Source organism: Thermobia domestica, chromosome 11 (assembly GCF_964235325.1).
Source record: "Thermobia domestica chromosome 11, izTheDome1.hap1.1, whole genome shotgun sequence".
Classification (NCBI taxonomy): domain Eukaryota; kingdom Metazoa; phylum Arthropoda; class Insecta; order Zygentoma; family Lepismatidae; genus Thermobia; species Thermobia domestica.
This window is the reverse complement of record NC_137464.1, coordinates 3,016,710-3,035,863: the sequence shown is the minus strand read 5'-3', so window position 1 is coordinate 3,035,863 and position 19,154 is coordinate 3,016,710. Positions and strand designations below refer to the sequence as shown.

Genomic DNA, 19,154 nt, shown 5'->3' with positions numbered 1-19,154 from the left:
ATAGTTACTTTTTCCCCCTCAGGAAAGTTAAATATACGTAACTATATCAATGCTAGGACAAAACTTGGCTAAATGGCGCTAGAGTTGGTGAATCACAGTTGAGTTTTATATCTAAAAAAAATAATTTTGTTATGTGTTGATTAACAACCACATAATGCTGTGTTACATAACACAGACGAAATGGGCAGTTATGAAAATACATTGTAGCTGAGTGTAACTCACAAGGTTGGAAATCACCACACGAGATTTTCCAAACTTGGGGAAGGTGCATGTAGTAGAGCGTTTATGTACGGACTGTTCAGAAAGTCACAAAGACTGAAACGATCGATGACCACCCAAACGCTAGTAGTCTACGAAATGTAAGGACATCATAGCTTATGGAAACAGTGGTGGCGAGAGATGGTCGAAATCTCATAAAGTTTAAAAAAAAAAAAATCTTAGAGTTTTACGTCCCACGGTTATGCCGGTTAGGCTAAAGGAGACGGTGATAATGAGAAATGAGTGAAATGGTGGAATGAAGAAAGTGGGAGGAAACGGGAGTACCCCGAGAAAACCCACGAGCACAGTGTTTGTCCACCACAAAGTTCACTTGGCGGGGTCTGGGATCGAACCCGGGACCCCAAGCACCAGAGGTGAACGCTCTACCACTGAGCCACCGCGCCCCCCTCATAAAGTTTTAGTCGGTAATGGCATCGCACATGGAGGTTCCAAAAATATTAATTTCCCATGTGCTTCGTAGCAATTTGCGACTAGCGGCTTAAAGGAGGGACCACAGATCACTTTCTCAGTCCTCAATCCAGTGGGAGCAAGGGCGTCATGAAATACAAGTCCCTTTTGAAACAGTGTTATGCTGAAAGTCAACATAGCCAAACCATCTTCGCGAAAGAGTGTTTTTTTGATAATCGAACCAAGTTTTAAGCAGTAAAATGTCAGGGATTATGCATTAAACTTTCGCATTCCTCTTTAGAAAGATCGTGTTTCAATCATGGGGCATGTAGTATGACGGCGCTACTTAGCTGCGTTCTTTGTAACCATTACAGTGGTTCAGGTCTCATTTTAAATTGTGTTTGTCATATATAATTTTATTGCTGACAAAGGACATAATTACAGGGTGAGTCAAAAGTCCTTGGATATCCTTTTATTTTGAAACCCAAAGGGGAAAATGTGAAAACTGTTAGTGGGAGATGATAGTAGAGGGAATGGAGCGCAACTTCTTGGGTACATGGGGATCATGGCCACCATCTTGAATGTAAATTCAAAATTTTAAGTGGGAGGCGAAGGGATATCGCATGTTAAGAAACTTATGAGCTCAGAGATCCAAGGGTGTAATTGTTTCTTTGATATCTTGTATGGTTTGTTCGTTATGAACACTAAAAGTTTGAAAAGTCATATTTACTGACAGAATCGCGTATTGTTGCAGGTGACCTAAAATGTCTCTGACAAAGGAAGCGAAGATAAAAAGCATCCTAGTATCTGGGAAATGCAATTCCAGAGACATTGCAGAGGACTACAACAGACAGCACTCAAACTGACATCCAGTATCGCAAAGCATGATCACGTATGTAATCGCCAAATTTCAAGAAACTGGCACTCTGAAGATAGGGCAGTAATGGACAACCAAAGACTGGCACCATTGAGGAAATGATTCTAGCATCGTTTGTGGAGAGTCCCAACCGTTATCTCTCACTGGAAAGTGGAATCAACTAGTCCTCCATTGTGTGGATTTTGCATGCCAATCGCTGGCATTCTTCTAAGCTGCTTGATTCAGAATGACGGGTAGAGTTGTGCACATGGGCTATAAACCTTACGAATTAGATTCCTTGTTTACTGTTTTATCTACGAGACTCATTTCTATTTCAATGGGGGAGGTCAGTCAGTATAATTATTGGTACTGGTGTGAAAGCAATCCGAACTGACTCGATCCTAGTTAAAGAACATAGCTCTGCAAACGTAATGGTGTGATGTGATATATGGGACACTTGCATTATTCTTCCATTTTCCTTCACTACGTTAACGGCGCTTCTTCAAGGACATGTTTCTTTCCCTTTTCAACCCAGACGACAAGTTTTCTTTTTGTTTTCAACACGATGGAGCCCCTCCATATTATGACATTGATATACATCAATAACGAAGTATAACTCCCGGGGAAGTGTTATTGCTCGACGTAATGCGTGGAATTGCCAGCCAGATCATTTGACCTCACACTTTGTGATTTTTATTTTGGGGCATGTGAAGCAGAGTGTGTATCCTGAGAAACCCCGCGATATAAGGCAGCTACAGCAACGCCTTGATCATGCGTATGACCACATTTCGCTGGACATTCTCTTGCGCGTGCATTCGGAGTGGACACAGCGACTGCTATTGTGCTTAGACGGGGAGTCTACCACATAGAACATGTGCTGTAACTCCGTTGGTAAGTGGTTTTCAATTTTTTTGTCAACAACATGCAAACCATACAAGATAAGAAAGAAACAGTTACATCTTTGAATTCCCGAAATCACGCCGGTGGTACTTGATATGCGACAAACTCCCTCTTCCAATTTGAAAGTTTGAGCTTAAGATGGCGTCCCTGGTTACATCTCTTGCTTTCTGCTATCGCCTCCCATTAACACATTTTACATTTTCTCCTCAAGTTTCAAAATAATCCAAAAGCTCTTGACTCACTCTACAGAAATCAATTAATAAAACGGAACTTTCTGTAAGCTGTTACATTAGTGCAGTGATGGCCAAAGGGCAGTCCATGAATAAGAGTAAAAACATCTATCATTTGTTTATATTTTAAATTTTATTTCGATGCACAATAGAAAGAATATATCTACCCATCATAATATGCCTGAATCGAGACTTGACAATTACCTTAAAAATATTTTCTTTAATCGTTTAGTTACCTAACCATTTGGAACGCTGTTCTGTTGTGGACCCTGCCAGTGATTATGTCGCTCTTTTAGGAAACCATGTACATCGTATGGTCAGATGTTGTTTTCAGGCAATGAAGCCATATTCCACTATGATAATGAGCCCATAGTGAAGCTGAAGCTTTTGCGACGTGGTATGAGGAACATCAGAATGAACTTGCACATTTGCGGTCCTTTTTGGAAACATGTACCTGAAGGATTTACGCCCCTGTTCTCTCTCTCTTTCACGGAACTGAATGATACACTGCATGCGAAATGGTGTAATATTGCCCTTGCTACCATTCATGACCTCGATGACTTCATTCCACGTCGCATCAATGCTGTTCGGAGGGCGAAAGATAGTCAAACGCCATATTGGTCTGGTTACATGTACTTTTTCTCTGTTTCCAGTAGCATATATATATATATATATATATATATATACATTTCACACGCTACCCTAGCCAAGTGTTTTTAAGTTGGTCACAAGGAAGCGAGTGAGGTTAGATTTACATCGAAGTTGCGCCATCCGAGTGTGACGTAATGTCACGTAGTATTATCATGGGGGCAAAGATGGAATAAAATGAGTCCTGTGGGGCTTCTAACTCCCTTCGCTCGCTGACAGGACCGACAACATCTGGCATTTGATTTCTGCTATATGCATCCAACGTGGCGAGAAACGGATAACTCCAACCAATCAGATAGCTAGGGTCGAGTGTGATTACAATATATGCTTTCCCGTAAATTGATAAGTACCTGTATGTTCTTAATACAATTTTTGAAGAAAGCCTTGATTTCGTAATTGTGAATTGGTATAATTACTAATAGAAGCTGTCGGATACATATATAATGAAAAATACTGGATTCACCTTTGTACCGCCGTGTTTTTCCTGAAGTAAATTGATCGCGATGATCCCCGTGAGGATTGAAATATTGGTTTATTAAAGAATAAGTAAGAGAAACACAAGAGTGAAAAGACGAAGGCGGCAAAGGTGAATACAGTATTTAGGTGAGTTCGTGTTTAAAATTCGAGCACTAGTAGCTCTGAAGTGTAGAAGTGATAATTTAATAGAACAATTTTTTTTTTTTTTTTTTCGCCTGCAGGAGCAAGAAGAGCAGCTGCAGAAGTTACAGAAGGAACGACAGGAAAAGCAGTCGTCATTAACCGGAGGCTGGGCTCCCAATTTCCTCCATAGAAGATAAACCATCAGCTTTTAGTTGGGGGGAGGGGAATATTTACTATAAGAAACACTTCTTTATTGAGGCCTATTCGTCTCACATCCATATCTTGTCAATAATAATATCTGTCTATATGTGTGTACATGTGTATTTACAGTACTTGCATTTAATTATTTTTTTCTTGAAATAATCTCGACTACACGCAGTGCAATTTTTAGAGTAAGTACTGTGCGAAAGCGTATGTAGTGTATAAAAGCAAAACGGAAAGAATTAATTGTCGGATGTTCGAAGAGACAAGAAATGTTATTTTTTTTCTTTTTGTTAAATATTAATTTGTATCTAAAAACATTTCTTGTTGATTGCAATTGTATGGCTTCTTGATTGTGTATATCGACCACTAAAAATGTTCCCAATTATTAAAAAACAATAGAAATAACAGGTGGAGTCATTAGCAATTCCTTCATTAACACCTTCAAACGGCACTAACGGGAAAAATTAAAGAATTTCATTTTACTAATGGTAGATGTAGGGTACATGTTGGCTACTTGGAGATAGAAAGACCCTCTATACTGACAAGGGACGTATGCGAACCGTGACAGCTAGATATTTATGAAAATTGGTACTCTAACCAACTGTGAATTGTTAATCATCGTAGTGATAGTCACTCGGTGCGGAAATGGATTGTTTACCCGCTACGTATAATACATATACCAACAGTGATCAGGTGAGACTGTGCCGAGTTATGCCCCATAAACGCCGGAAAAATGCAGAAAATGAAAAATATATGTAGATAACCTGATACCTACGGGAGGGGGACACATGATCAAAAACACGGCAGTAGTGTCACACAAGAAGTGTTGCCACCCCAACACAAACTTATTGTTTTTCAAATAGAACGTATATTATTTTATGGCATTAAAACAAATTGGCATAAAACTTAAAAGAAAATAAGCAAAGGGTGGGTTATCAGTATTGCCAAATAAGGGTGCTCTAAATTTGAGAAATTATGGGGTCCGTACAGAGAAGCGAATAAATGTACAATAACAAGACCGCAGAATCAAATGTATAGTAAAGAGTAAACTACAGCATCCAGTGACTAACGGGCTTGATAAGAGATTTAAACCCCCCCTCCCCCCAAAAAAAAGCACATTTAGAGAGTAGCCGTAGAAAGAAGTCCCTGTGACATAGTGCAGAAATGTGAACAGCAAGGCTTCCTATAGCGTAGCAATTCCAATGGCGTTTGTGTGGAATCGATATTTTTAACCGTTTCCGAGAGCTATAAAACGAACTGTGTTTGGGTTGCAACACTCCATAAAATCCTGCATACCTCCCAAACCACAGAAACGACGGCGTAGAGCCTGAAATGAGTACAGAAAAGCTACAGCACGAAAGGTAACAAATCTGTGACGAGAAAGTACGTCAGAATCGATTCGCAAATATTAATGACCTGTGATAGGTGTTCGATGAGAGTATAGTAAACGTTAGCATGTGAGACAATGATGAAGACAAAATAACTGCATTCAGGTTACTAGTAATATAACGCGCCAAATATTCTAACATAATACACTAATACATAAAACAGAAAAGCCATACATAGTATAACAAAATACGTACATTTCTCGCTGTAGCCGCACACTCGATGTGACGTATCAAGCCCGTTAGTCACTGGATGCTGTATATGCTGTAGTTTACTTCCTATTGTATATTTGTTCCTTCTGCAGTCTTGTTGTTGTTGTACATTTATTCGTTTCATTGTACGGACCACATAATTTCTCAGCTTTAGAGCCTCATATCTCACTTATTTGGCAACACTGATAGCTCACTTTTCGTTTATTTTCTTTCATGTTTTACGCCAATTGTTTTAATACCATAAAATGATATAATGCCACTTGAAAAACTAAGTTTGAATTAGGATGGCAACACTGCTTGTGTGACACTACTGCCATGTTCATGGTCACGTGTTTCCTCCCGTAGGTATCAGGTTACCTGCATAAATTTTTCATTTTCTGCAGTTTTCCGGCGTTTATGGGGTATAACTCCGCACTCCGTCACTGCTGGTATATGTATACGTAGCGGGTAAACAATGCATTTCCGCACCGAGTGACTATCACCACGGTGATTAACAATCCACAGTTAGTCAGGGTGCCAATTTTCATAAATATCTAGCTATCACGGTTCGCATACATCACTTGTGAGAGAAAACCTTTCCATTTGATTTTGTTGCTTTCTGGCAACTTTATCAATGCCAATAACTGTACTGCTAGTTGGGTGGGTTCTTCCCTTTCCATGGAGTCTCTTTCCTTTAAGAGAAATAAGTACATTTAATCCTCACTTCAAACATTGTGTAATTGTGGCCTCGTGAAAGAAAATATATAAAAGGTGGAAGGACGAGCAGTGCGCTGTTTTTCAGTTTATGGCCATGATTAATAATGTTTGAAGTGAGAATGAAATGTACTTATTTCTCTTAAAGAAAAGGGACTCCATGGAAAGGGAGGAACCCACCCACCTAACAGCGCAGTTAATGACTTCAATAAAGTTGTCAGAGCAACGGAACTGTAGGGATATTTTTTTTCTCAAGGAATACAAGGTAGAAACTTTTTATGTCTTAAGTAAGAATTTCATTTATTCTGGGAAAGATGTGCGTTCAAAATAAAAATGAAATCATTAAGTTTTACGTCTCACGCTTATGCTGGTTAGGATAAATGAGACTGTGATGATGAGAAATGAATGAAATGCTGGAATTAAGAAAGTGGGAGGAAACGGGAGAACCCCGAGAAAATACACGCCCACGATGTATGTCCACCACAAAACTCACTTGGCGTGAGCTGGGATCGAACCAAGGACCCCATGCACTAGACGTGAACGCTCTACCACTGAGTCACCGCGGCCCAGATGTGCGTTCAGTTCCTGAAGAAAGCTATTTATTAAAATTCAGTATTCAAATAAGAGACTGAACTGCCCAGCAGTATCATACTTAGTTAGTTAAAATTTAACCAAGGTTAGTCTAAGTTAATATTGAAATTTTGTTAAAAGTTGAAATTTTGTTAAAAACACTATCACAAAACGTAACAAATACTAAGTTGTTTGCGCTGCGTCAGATATGAAGGGCAAGAAGTAGGAGGGCACTTCTCAGAAAACAGTCAGAGTAATGTCATAGCTTCCATCATAATCAGTTAGAAGTTAAAGGATATATTTGTTTTAACATTTGACTGCATTCTAACATGACACACACCTTGACGCCTCTCAGTTTTTACTTCGTTTTCTCTCTGATTAAGCATTGTAGAGAAAGATCTTTAGTGTGTGATTGTTCTCCACTCCTTTCTGGTAATTAATTCATTATTTTTGTACACATTATAATTATTAAAAATGTCTTGGACCAGGAATAGAACTTCACTACCCTTCCAAAAAATAGAAAGAGAGGAGGCTCCGTGAGCCATAGGCGGAATGAAGGCCACTGACACGTCACAACCTGAATGAGCAAATGGAGGATGAAATGGGATGAATAAAACATGGAGTAATAGAAAAAATAATGGCAAAAAAAGGAACAATTCACAATGGAAAGTATATAGGAATAATAATTTTTAAAAAATGGTAAAAATAGGTATATGGGAAGTGAAAATAATATAGTAAGGTGGGGTATTTATTAAAGGTAGTTATGACCAAAGATGGCAATGTGCCTTTGCAACTCCTTTAGAAAGGCATAGAAGAATCTGCAGGAAGAACATTGAGGATACGTAGCGGTCGAATGGATTGGTGTGATGAATTACGTGATTTCTTCGGCATAGAAAGCTGGATACAATGGTGGAACGTGTTACTCAGACTGAGTTCAAAGATGATTGAAGGGTGAGTTCTTGTAACCAAGTCCAAGATTTAAGTTTCGATACTTAATTGTGTTTGAATGTGTTTCAGATGAGGTGGTGAGCATGGTTGTCGACCCTAGAGGCCATTTCTCGCCCTTTACCCTGTGAAGATTTTTTAGGGACGACGTAGTATAAGATCAGCAAGGTTCGTAGGTTCTGTTGGGAGTAGAGGCGGAAATGGTATTGAGTAGGGAAGTTCGGAATGAAGAGTTACAGAATGAAGTTTTTTTTTTCTTTTCTTTCTTTCTTCGGTGGCATTTTTAGGAGATAAAGCTGAATGAGGGGAATGGGAGTACCCTGGTTGCAGAGTGATGAGAGTATTTTGAGGTAGTTATAAAGAACGATGTCTTGAAACAAATATAAGATCTCCGAGAGCTCACTTGCATTTATATTGTGAGCGTACACACCTTAGGGGATGGGAGGATAAAGTATCGAATGAAACTGTATTAAGAAATAGGAGAAATATTTCGAAAAGAAGGTGGAAAGACAACGATTGAAATATTCAGACCAAATAATAGAAGAAGTAAGGAAGAAAATCTATATGGGAATGGGAAACGTGCCTTAGCATAGGCAGTGGTGGAAAGTTGCGTCAAACCAATCAAACAACTGCTGACCTGAGGTGTAGATGTCTATGTCAGTATCATACGTCGATTCTGAAATCTGATGTTCACATTAGGGGAAATAAGGTTGGGGAAGAATCGGGTACTTGTTTAGTTTGGCTTGTAAGGATAGCTCAAGCTGTGGTTGCTCCTGCGTTCATATTAGGAAAAGTAATTGTTGCACCCAAGTCTTCAGCGGCCCGTACACCAAAGGTTAAATTCGTACTTGGTTAAACTCTAATTATTTACATTCAATACAATATTTTTATTTACTTATTTAAGGATTTAATTATACACAACAATTAGGTAGCGACATATATTAGCGTCGAGCAGGCAAGTGATAGCGCACGAAGTGATATATTAGCGTAACTGGGTATAATTAGGAATTATCGTCACGGACTGAGACGTTTTCTGTTCATTATATGGAATTCCCATTATGCCCCTTATTTTTCTACAGCCAGCATTACAAACATTATGCACGGTTGTATAACATTCTAGGATAGGGCGACGCACAGACTGGCATGCCCTGGGTGACTTGAATCGAAGCCAGAGAAGTGGTTATGACCGAAGAACAGTTAGTCGAGTCGCGTGTAAGGAAGCCATAGCAGGGTCATTCATTTGAACACAGGATTATTTTCAAATCAGAAGATATTCATGGTTAGGACAAGCTAAGCTAGCCACTTGGATTGAGGGTTTGTGTGTGATGTTTTTCAGTTTTGGAACGTCTGTTTAGGACTGTAGTGTAATTAGGTGACACCCATGGAGGCTAGGGTGATTTTAGCTACAAGTTCGGTGATGAAGCATATAATGGATAGATGGAAAGACCTGGATGTAGGATTAGAGGTAGTAGTGAAAGCAAATGGAGATGTGTTCGACGGGGCGGCCAATAATAGAAACAATAGGTTTTCTTTGCTTGCTCTGAATTATGATTTTTCAAAATTCCTTGCACTTCCAGGCTTTCAGCTCTTTTCTGGAGCCTTGCTCATAGAAATGTAAAGAAATGAGGTCACCGGGGAAGAGCAGTGAAGATACATATTGTCAATTGCTGCTGGTTGCACATCAAAATATTTTGCTTTTGTTCATTTATTAATTCAGTACCTTTGCATTAATACTGCAATAGGATTCTGGTTTTGCCGCTTCTTTTCAAATATTTGCAAGTTTAAGTGCACACTTCGCCATACTGATTTTCTGTAATGTAACAGTCGCTTTCTATTGTATGATATGCTCTACAATTAATGGCAAAAAGATCTTTGACTTACATCTTTACGTATTTCACTATCATTTCTATATTACCAGCTATTCTATTGTTTAATCCTAATGTTGTAGAAACTGAGTACTTCTCACCCGCAAACAAAATCATTTACATCCAGTTAGATAAGCTATCACCATGTCTTGATTTTAAGGATCACATTGATTACAGTTTCATCGTTTTCACTTGAGTGGTTTTCACTGTTTACAAACGTACAACATACATAGCTTCATATATTTTGACACTCCGTTATAAGGAAGCATGAATGACAATTGGCCTCAATAGCAAAGTATTTTTCAAGTTACCAGTTCATAAATTGTTTCTTCAGTCACTTAATAATAATAATAATAATAATAATAATAATAATAATAATAATAATAATAATAATAATAATAATAATAATAATAATACTTGTACTTTTATGAGTATAACAGGACGTATTTAAAGCACGCAAGAATACCCTGATTATAAAAGTGAAACGTCTCAGTCTGTGTGTTACGCTACTTCCTAATAATAAACGGTCACTTTAATAGGTGCATGCCTGACGCCAATAGATAGCGATAGTGTGCAAGCAATTTGCAAATTGAAAACTATCGTGAAGATTTTAAACCGTTTTGTTTCAATGTAATTATTTCAAAGTAGGGCAATTAGATTTGAGGGGGAACGGTGGCTCAGTGGTAGAGCACTTACTTCTGGTGCGTGGGGTCCGTGGTTCGATCCACGCCCAAGTAAGCTTGTGGTGGACAACATAGTTTCCGTGAGTTTTCTCCCATTGCCTCGTAGATTTTCATTCCACCGATTCTTCTATTATCACTTATTTTCCTTAGCCTAAAGGGCATAATTGTGGGGTAGATCTGAGCATTAATATTTATGTAACCGCATATTGGTTGGGGGACAAATACAAAAGGGCTTTTATTTGACCATGCTTGTGACCTATACTGTAAAACAATCTGAAGGCTCTGGCGTAATAACGTAAAGAAAAAATATATGTATATATTCGCCTCTTTCGTAAAACAAAAGATATGTGATTATCCCAATAAAGATATGTGATTATCAAAGAAATCAAACAATAGGCAAGATTTCGCATTTAAGGAATAATATATAAGGTAGTCTAGAAAGTATTGAGTCTTTTGTGAACGAGAAGGCATTAGTGTCCGAAATCGCTGGATATATGAGTCGCAGGGGAGGGGGAAGGGGTCAGGTGTAACTCATTTGACTGCCGACAGTTGAAGCTACTAAATGTGCAAAAGGTGTTGTTGGAATTCTTATCGTCAGACGTAATGTATTGTTTATTGTGAAGATGGACAAATGGAACATTTCGTTCTGGAAATTCCGATGTCCAAGATGCTCGTAGCAGTGGGCGATCAATCAAGCAAAAGTCCTGCGAGACCGTCATGTAAGCAGCCATGACATCGCCAATGAATTAAATATCCATAACCAGTTTTAAATCATTTGGAGAAAGCTATTTGCAAAAAGAATCTCGACGTTTGGAGGATAAAATGATCTGACCCAAAACATTTACTCGATCGAATCTCTACTGAAACGTAACGAACCATAGCTATTTCTGAAGCAGTTGATCATAAATGATAAAAAAATAGATAATGTATTACAACAATATGCGAAAAAGATCGTGATCGAAGCGAAAACAAACTTCACAATCTATTGCAAAACCCATGCTGACGCCCAGGAAGAATATACTGAGCGTTTGGTTGGATTGGAAGGGCATGGTGCATCACAAGCTGCTGCCTCCGAGCAGAATGATAAACTTGGATTTATACGATCGGTAATTAGCGCGAGTGCACCTCGCAACGCAAAAGAAATTACCCAACTGGTAGTTTGTCGTACAGCACCAGACCGCGTACATCTTGAACGACTCATCGGAGACTGAAGGAGCTTGGCTCGGAGATTTTATTGCATCCACCGTATGGCTCAGACCTGACATCGTCAAACTATTCGGTCTATGCAGGACTCCCTGAATGTTGTAGACGTTAATTTCAAAAGGGGCGTGGGATTTTTTTTTTTTTTGACCGGAGTTCAATACAGACGGGATTATGGTATTGGCGGAAAGATCATGTTGCAAAATACTAATCTATCCGTGGAATACAACGCTAAAATGAAACTACTAAATCATTTTGTACTCGACAAATCTAAAGTCTTAAGTATTTTCTATTTTCAGATAATCATTCAACTTAAAGTAAACCAAACTCCTTCACGTGGTGTACACTCTAACACTGTTCCGTGTTTTTATTACATATCTAACATTAAGGAATAGGCAATTTGCCTAACATCAGGTCCTAATTATCAGACTATCCGAGTCCGTTATTCAACTGTATCCTGATTATTAACTGACATCTGTTGTAGTTCGACAGTTTTTCATTGAATACTTCAATGTAGATAACAACCGATATTTTCCAACTGTACAATGCGCGGCAAAAAAACCTGCAACATGAGGATGTAAGTTTATTGTGAAACAACGCCTAATAGTACAGGGAATGAACATAACGTCTAAGTGGAACGAATCACGCCAGGATAAACCTCGGCTTCCTCCCGTGCACACTTATTTTGGAGCAAAAGACTTGGTCATTTCACAATAAACTTATGTGCTCATGTTGCAGGTTTTTTGCCGCGGATTGTACAAGGATACTACGAAAGTTTTGTTTATTTATTTATTTATTTTTCAAAATAATTTCCACTACATTCAACACCTCTCTCCATCCTCCGATATCAATCGTTAAACCAGATCTGTCAAGCTTTACTAGGAAATGAGTCACACTCGTTGTCCCAAGCTCTCCAGAAGATCCTCATCACTGGGAAACCGCATCCATTTCAGCTTCATTTTCACATATGGGAACAGTGCAAAGTCGCAAGATGCAAGGTCTGGACTATAAGGAGGGTGCTCAAGAAGTTTCAGTCCTGTAGCATTCAAATAGTCGGTGCAGGCTTTTGCGCGGTGAGCTGGAGCATTGTCACGATGGAAGAACCAGACATCCATTTTTGAATTTTGGTCATAGGTTCTTCATAGATTCGATGACTTTAGGCAAGGGCTGTTCAGTGTACAACTTAGCTGTGACTGTCTTGTGTCTTCAAAACGACACGCTTCATAATTCCAATTTATTTGAGAAGTACAGTTCTCATTTTCTTTTTTACTGATCAGGATTTTCTGACAGTTACAGACGTATCCTCACCATCAAAGACCCAAACTTTGTTCTGAGTTTTGGTCGGCACATTATAATAGTACAACCAAATCTTGTCAACTGTCACAATGTTGTTCACACATCGAGATTGACCCTTATCAAACATTCGCAGCATCTCCCAGCACCATGTCACATGTCGTGTCATTGCTCTTCAGTCAGACTATGCGGCACCCAGAGACAACGAAGTTTCTTCATGTGCAAATGATTGTGCAGAGTCGAGCGAATTGCTGGTGCATTCAAGCCTAAGATACCTCAATCTTCTGGTAGGTCACTCGTTTGTCTTCGTCAAGCATTTTCCTAACAACAGTAATGTTTTCCTCCGTAACTGACGTTCGTGGACTTCCCGCTCTGTCAGCGTCCACCAGAGTGAAATTTCCCCTACCACCTGAATGTAGTCGCACGATGTGGACAGACATCATCCAGTGCAAGATTTCTTCTAAGCACTGGTCTACGTTTACAGCACGCGCGAGGCTATACCGCAAAACTGCTCGTATCTCATTTCGTGACCAAGATGCCATAGCAAACACTTTAGATTATTACTGGTGATGAGTAACTCAGCCCATTGGCTTGGTGCAGTGATTACTGCGTAAGTATGAACATGTCTCAGCATGCACCAAGAAGCAGACATGGTTGCGTCGTATTGAGAAACTTTCCTAGTACTCTTTGTATTTACTAGAGATAAATCGAATGTCTATTTACTTTGTCTAATATTTTGGAAATCCAAATGGCTTACGGTCTAATTTCTGATATCAATCCTTGATCGCCTTTGCATTATCCACTAAAGCCTAAAGAAGAAGAATGTTGGTAATAATAAACAGTTTAGAGCGATCCGCCTCTGACGTGACAAAGGAGGAGGCTGTGACAGAACAATGTGCCTTGGATTTATTTATTGCCTGACTAATTGTTTAAACCCTAGTCCAAAGAAATATAATTATTACGAAATATGAGTTGATTTTCTTACTAATAAATGAATGAGCAAACAAAATAAGTTGACAATTTGTTTATTTTAAAAGTAATACAAATTATTTTTTCTTCTTTTAAGAGTAATAAGGTACGTTATTTCATTTAACTCTACATACTTAATGTTACGTACATATAACTTTACATATTTACACATGTGAGTCAAACCTATAATTCACTCTTTATTATGCATGATGGAGAAACAAAGTAACTCAGGACAACAAAATGATGGTCCCGTTTACTTTTATAACAAACATTTCCCATTCATCTATAGAGAAGGACTTCTTGCACAGCCTGTAGAATTCATCATACAAACTAATACTTCAAGTTCTCAGTTATTTATTTATTTTATTTGTTACTTTTCATGTAATAACTACAAGTAAGTCCTTCAACTGAGATTTTCTCGGAAAAATCCTTGACAAGAGACTCGTACACGCCTTCAGAGATTCATATGCTCTTGACTAAACACCTGCAGGATATCCTGATTTCCTTAATACAAACATGGCGTAATGGAAAGCAAACTCTTTCGGTTATGAGGATTCAAATATGAATTTTGTATTTTAAAAGGAATAGAATAAATCGTACGCTCCTTTCAGATGGTTATCCGATGTTGACTAAATCTGCTGTGTATGTAGACGATCACCGTAGAACCTACATGAAATAACACTACAGATGAGTCGTAAGTTTTGTGATGTTGGCATACGTACAATCATGTTCAAAATTATTGTCGTATGTCTATAAATATGTTGTTGTATTAATATAATCTGATAACGAATTCTCCCGGTATTTCTTATATTGTTAGTATGTATATAACCGGCAAAGATATATGTTGCAAATTTCATGTCAAAAGAGCAGTAAAGAAGAACAATAAAACTAAAATAATACTTTCTTTCCATTTAGCAACATTTTGTTTTACTCATTCTAATTTTCGTATTTATAATTGTTTTCCTATGAAATTTACCATAAATATACATTTCCCGATTATACACACAGTATCAGTATTAAAAGTACCCTGCAAAATCATTATCAAATTATATTCTTACAAGAAGACACTTATAGATATGCGACAAACATTTTGGACATGAGTGTACATCGTTTCTGGCGTGACCGAAGCAGTACAAGCCATCAAAAGTGTTTATTAGCATCGGTATACATAGCACTAGTTTGTGCTTAAGAAGTTGGGCAGTGCTGCATTCCATATATGATTTGACAGCCGCAAAGATGAAGATTCAACAAGGTCTAACTCGGGAAATTTTGCTTTCCGAGTTCACAGCACAGCAACCAGATGGTTCCAGAAATTTCACGCGAGTTGCAAGAACCTCACAAATCAGCCGAAAACAGTTGATTTTGAGGTTTGCACCACGTCGCAGAGAAAAATCCGATAACTAGTAATCGAATGTTATCGGACGAGCTCAGTATTTCAATTCAGAGTGTTTCATACGGCCTCGGCAAAAGCATCCAGCTGGCGAATTGCTCCTACTTCACGCATCGAGACGAGTGAATGTATGCAAGAAGCTCTTGACAAACTCACGTGATCTGTTTCGTGAAGAGAATAATATGCGACGAAAAGAAGTTCTAACGTGCATAAGGAGTTGTTAAATAAGGAAAAAAGCCAGAACCTGCCGTCAAACACAGATGTTTCGAACACAAGCTGACACTTTGCGTCTGGTGGAATTATGAGGGAATAAGTTAGTTCGTTCCTGAAGGACGAACTATCATTCTCAACCTGTATTTTGAACAGTAGAGCGGATTATACTATTGTGTTCCTAAAATAACATTGCATTGGTGAACAGAAAGAGAAATCTTCTACCTCAAGACAACGTAAAACCTCCGACCTAGAATAAACTCCAGGAACTTGCAGGAAACCACATTCAGCACATATAGTCTGGACCTCACACAATGCAATGCTTCAACAACCAAAAATGGAAACTGTGGTGCAGAAGTTCGCTTCAAAGGACGAATTGGTAACAGCGTGAGGTCGAAGAACTGGCCACAAGATAGCTTCAAATGGTGCAACTGCAACATGGTGACCTCTGAGTGCTAGTCAGGTTTCATTGTAACTTGATGCATAAAGTAAGTGACTGAAAAATTGCAATACTTTTGATTTATTCTTTATTTTGGTTCCGAAGCTACAAGGAACGAAATTCGGGTTAGAGTCGGAAATTCTATACCAAACCGCTTTTACATACATCCATGCTTAGTTTGAATTAAGTGTTCACATTTTTTTCTAAGATATTGTAGCAATGAAAGAATAAAAATTAAACTTTCTGTGCATAACTTTCTAGAAAATACAAAATACTTATCAACAAACTGCTCAAGGTTTTGTCCTGTTCATCGTCTACACCTACGACCTCACAATTCGTTTGAAGACATTCTTTGATAAAGAGGAAAATTATACAATACATATTGTGTCTCTAAGTATTTTCTAAATACTACGTAACTACTCAAAGGACTTTTGGATTATCCCACAAAATTTTGAAAAATAAAAAATGCGAGCGGCTGTAATGATGAGCACCCGTCAGAAAATCAATTGAAGGACACCTTTCTCATATGTTACTTGCTATACATAGATTATTAAAGTAAATAATTTCTATTTTCATTTGTATACATTAATCCATTTAAATTTTACTCGTATTATAACTTTGTTCTACAGAGTACCTGATCATATACTTTGTAGCGCTGTTATTGTCTATATAACCCAATCACTTTCCATTTGAAAATTAAAAAACTTTCACAGATATGTATACAAAATATTATGCTGTTGTTTGCGAAAATTGCAATACCAAGAAAGAATGCGTCCAAATCCACATAATTTGGACAAACTATTACAATTTCAGCGGTATGACGCATGCGTTTGCCCAACAGCGACCTCGCTTCGGTGCTCGGGGAAGTACCGGGAGTGAGTGGTTTACTCAGCACTCTAATTATGAAGCGTAATGAAGGGAACAGGGGACGACAGCAAAGGATGCAATATAAACAGACGACTGCATTCAAATGGGATCACATGATTGCTTACGGGAAGGCGACTTCTCGTACCACAACATTGGTTTGCGTACAGTGCAAAGTCAGGACAGTGATGTAACTGTGGAAGCAACGGACATGAGAAATTGTACGCAGCAACTATCGGACACAGGACCGCGTAATATGACCACAAACGGAATGGAAGACGTTTACAAGGCCATGATAAACTGTACAGCGTCGTCCACAGTAGTACATTGACCCTGGTGCATAATAAGATGTGAGGATTTGTCTGCGTCGCTGAACGCTAGACTGACGGCACGTATCCCCTTTCGTTAGCTTTCATTGGCCTAGTACTTATATCCGTACAAGACAATCCGCAGCCACATATATATCCAGGGAGTCCAAGAATTCTTTTAGGAACGAAGCATAGCGCCGCTTCCCTGGTTTGCATGGTCTCCTGACATGTCGCCCATTGAACATGGCTAGTGAACACCTTGTTCGTCAGGATTCTCCAATAATGTCCAAGACTCGCATAGAAGCAGCGTGGCATGCGATATCTCAGGAACATATCCAGCACCTGTTTGATTCGATGCCAAAACGTATAGTCTTAGATTGTAAATACTTTACGCCACACTGTTAGAGGTGTATAGTTCTGAAATTTTAATCATTTCTATCTAGTAATACAACGAATCTGTGGTATAAACACCATTTGACTCACACATCTTTTTGGTATTGTAATTTTCACAAACAGCAGTGTCCATGTCAAGCACTTACATCCTGCTCTTATTTTGTGGCCTTTCAGATTCTATTGTACACAATTATACGAGAGCGTATTGAAAAAATAGGTTTTCCTGGCCATACAATTTTAGTAGTAGTAGGAAAACCCTATCAAAAGTGTTTTGGACTTCATCTAGGTTCGTGGTTCACGATTTCCACTTAAAGCAGCCGGTCTTATGTTTGAAAAGCCATTCACATATGTATGATTGCAGGTAACATGAAAAGGTAATTACATCATTACATAGAAGACTTTAAGCTCTTTGCGAAGTATGCATTATTTATCAATACGACCTCGTGATGACAATACGTATTGTGACAAAGATTAGATAGCTAGCCAGATACGACAGGTGATTCTTGAAATTATCATATACATAAAAATAAAGATGAAATAATGCTTATTACATACAAAGAAATCCATTTCTTGTTTTATTAAACATAATTACTAAAATTAGTTGTAATATTAAGATCACCTAAAAATTGAAGTGGGTTTCCATCATTCGAATCAAAAGGCATTTGTGAGTCTGTTTAATTTATCTTTCGTAAAATTTATTACATTTTAATGAAACTTTGCATGTGTCTTCCTCCAACCTTAGGAAAATTGGGATTGTTTGGGATTGAAATCCATTACGAAGAAGGAAAATAACATGAATCTCATGTTACACGTTTGCTTGTACAGATTATATACGTAGGCTGACCAATAAAGACTGATCATCAGTGTTTATGAGGTGAATACAACAGCAAGGTACAGAAAACTAAACACGTCTGTGTAGTGGGAGAAGTGACGAATAGATCGAGCAGTTTGAAGACCATGACGTCAGGAATATGACCTTGGCAGCCGTTCAAGCACAAGTAGTTTCAGTTTCGCATAAGGCAACATGGAAGCGACATTGGAAGAACAGTACAGAAATTCTGTTGACTATCTTGCAAAGACCAACGTTCCGTCTGTACCCCATTCTCCATATAGCCCTGATTTAGCCCCTTCTGATTTTTTTTTTCAACTTTTAACAAACGCCTCCAGGAACGGCGTTTCGCATCTTCAGGGGCAGTGGCGATTTTGAAGGGTCTGTCCACAAATGGCTTCCAGCATGTGTTTGATGACTGGCAAAACCGTTGGGACAAGTGTATTACATGTAATGGGTAGTATTTTGAAAAAGACCATCACCATTTGGAGGATTAGTACAGGTAATTATGTTTTTTTCATTTATGATCATTCTTTATTGCGCAGCCCTCGTAATAACCAGTTTTTCAGTAGAATGTCCGTAAAAATTATTGGAATTTCACGTAATATTCTTTAGGATTTCTCGATCGTTCTCACTGTTCCGGGTTGAAATCGGTCACGAATAGAGGTAAATACTTTCAAGTTGGAACTTCTTCATATAAATTAATATCATAAGTATAGCCTCAATGTATAACCAAAGTGTTCATTTCTTTCCACACTTGTATGCAGAAATAATGTGCTTCGTAGTACACACCCTGACAAA

The 19,154-nt window shown here is 38.4% G+C and overlaps 1 protein-coding gene across 1 annotated transcript in view; it reads left to right on the top strand.

Moving 5' to 3' along the window:
- Nucleotides 1-4,509, top strand: part of LOC145663825 (mitochondrial import inner membrane translocase subunit TIM50-C-like) — a 28,749-nt gene extending 24,240 nt beyond the window's left edge. The window contains exon 8 of the mRNA XM_081729919.1: nucleotides 3,999-4,509. Coding sequence (XP_081586045.1) covers nucleotides 3,999-4,097 — 99 coding nt within the window. The 3' untranslated portion in view covers nucleotides 4,098-4,509. The remainder of the gene's footprint in view (nucleotides 1-3,998) is intronic.
- The last annotated feature ends 14,645 nt before the right edge of the window (nucleotides 4,510-19,154 follow it).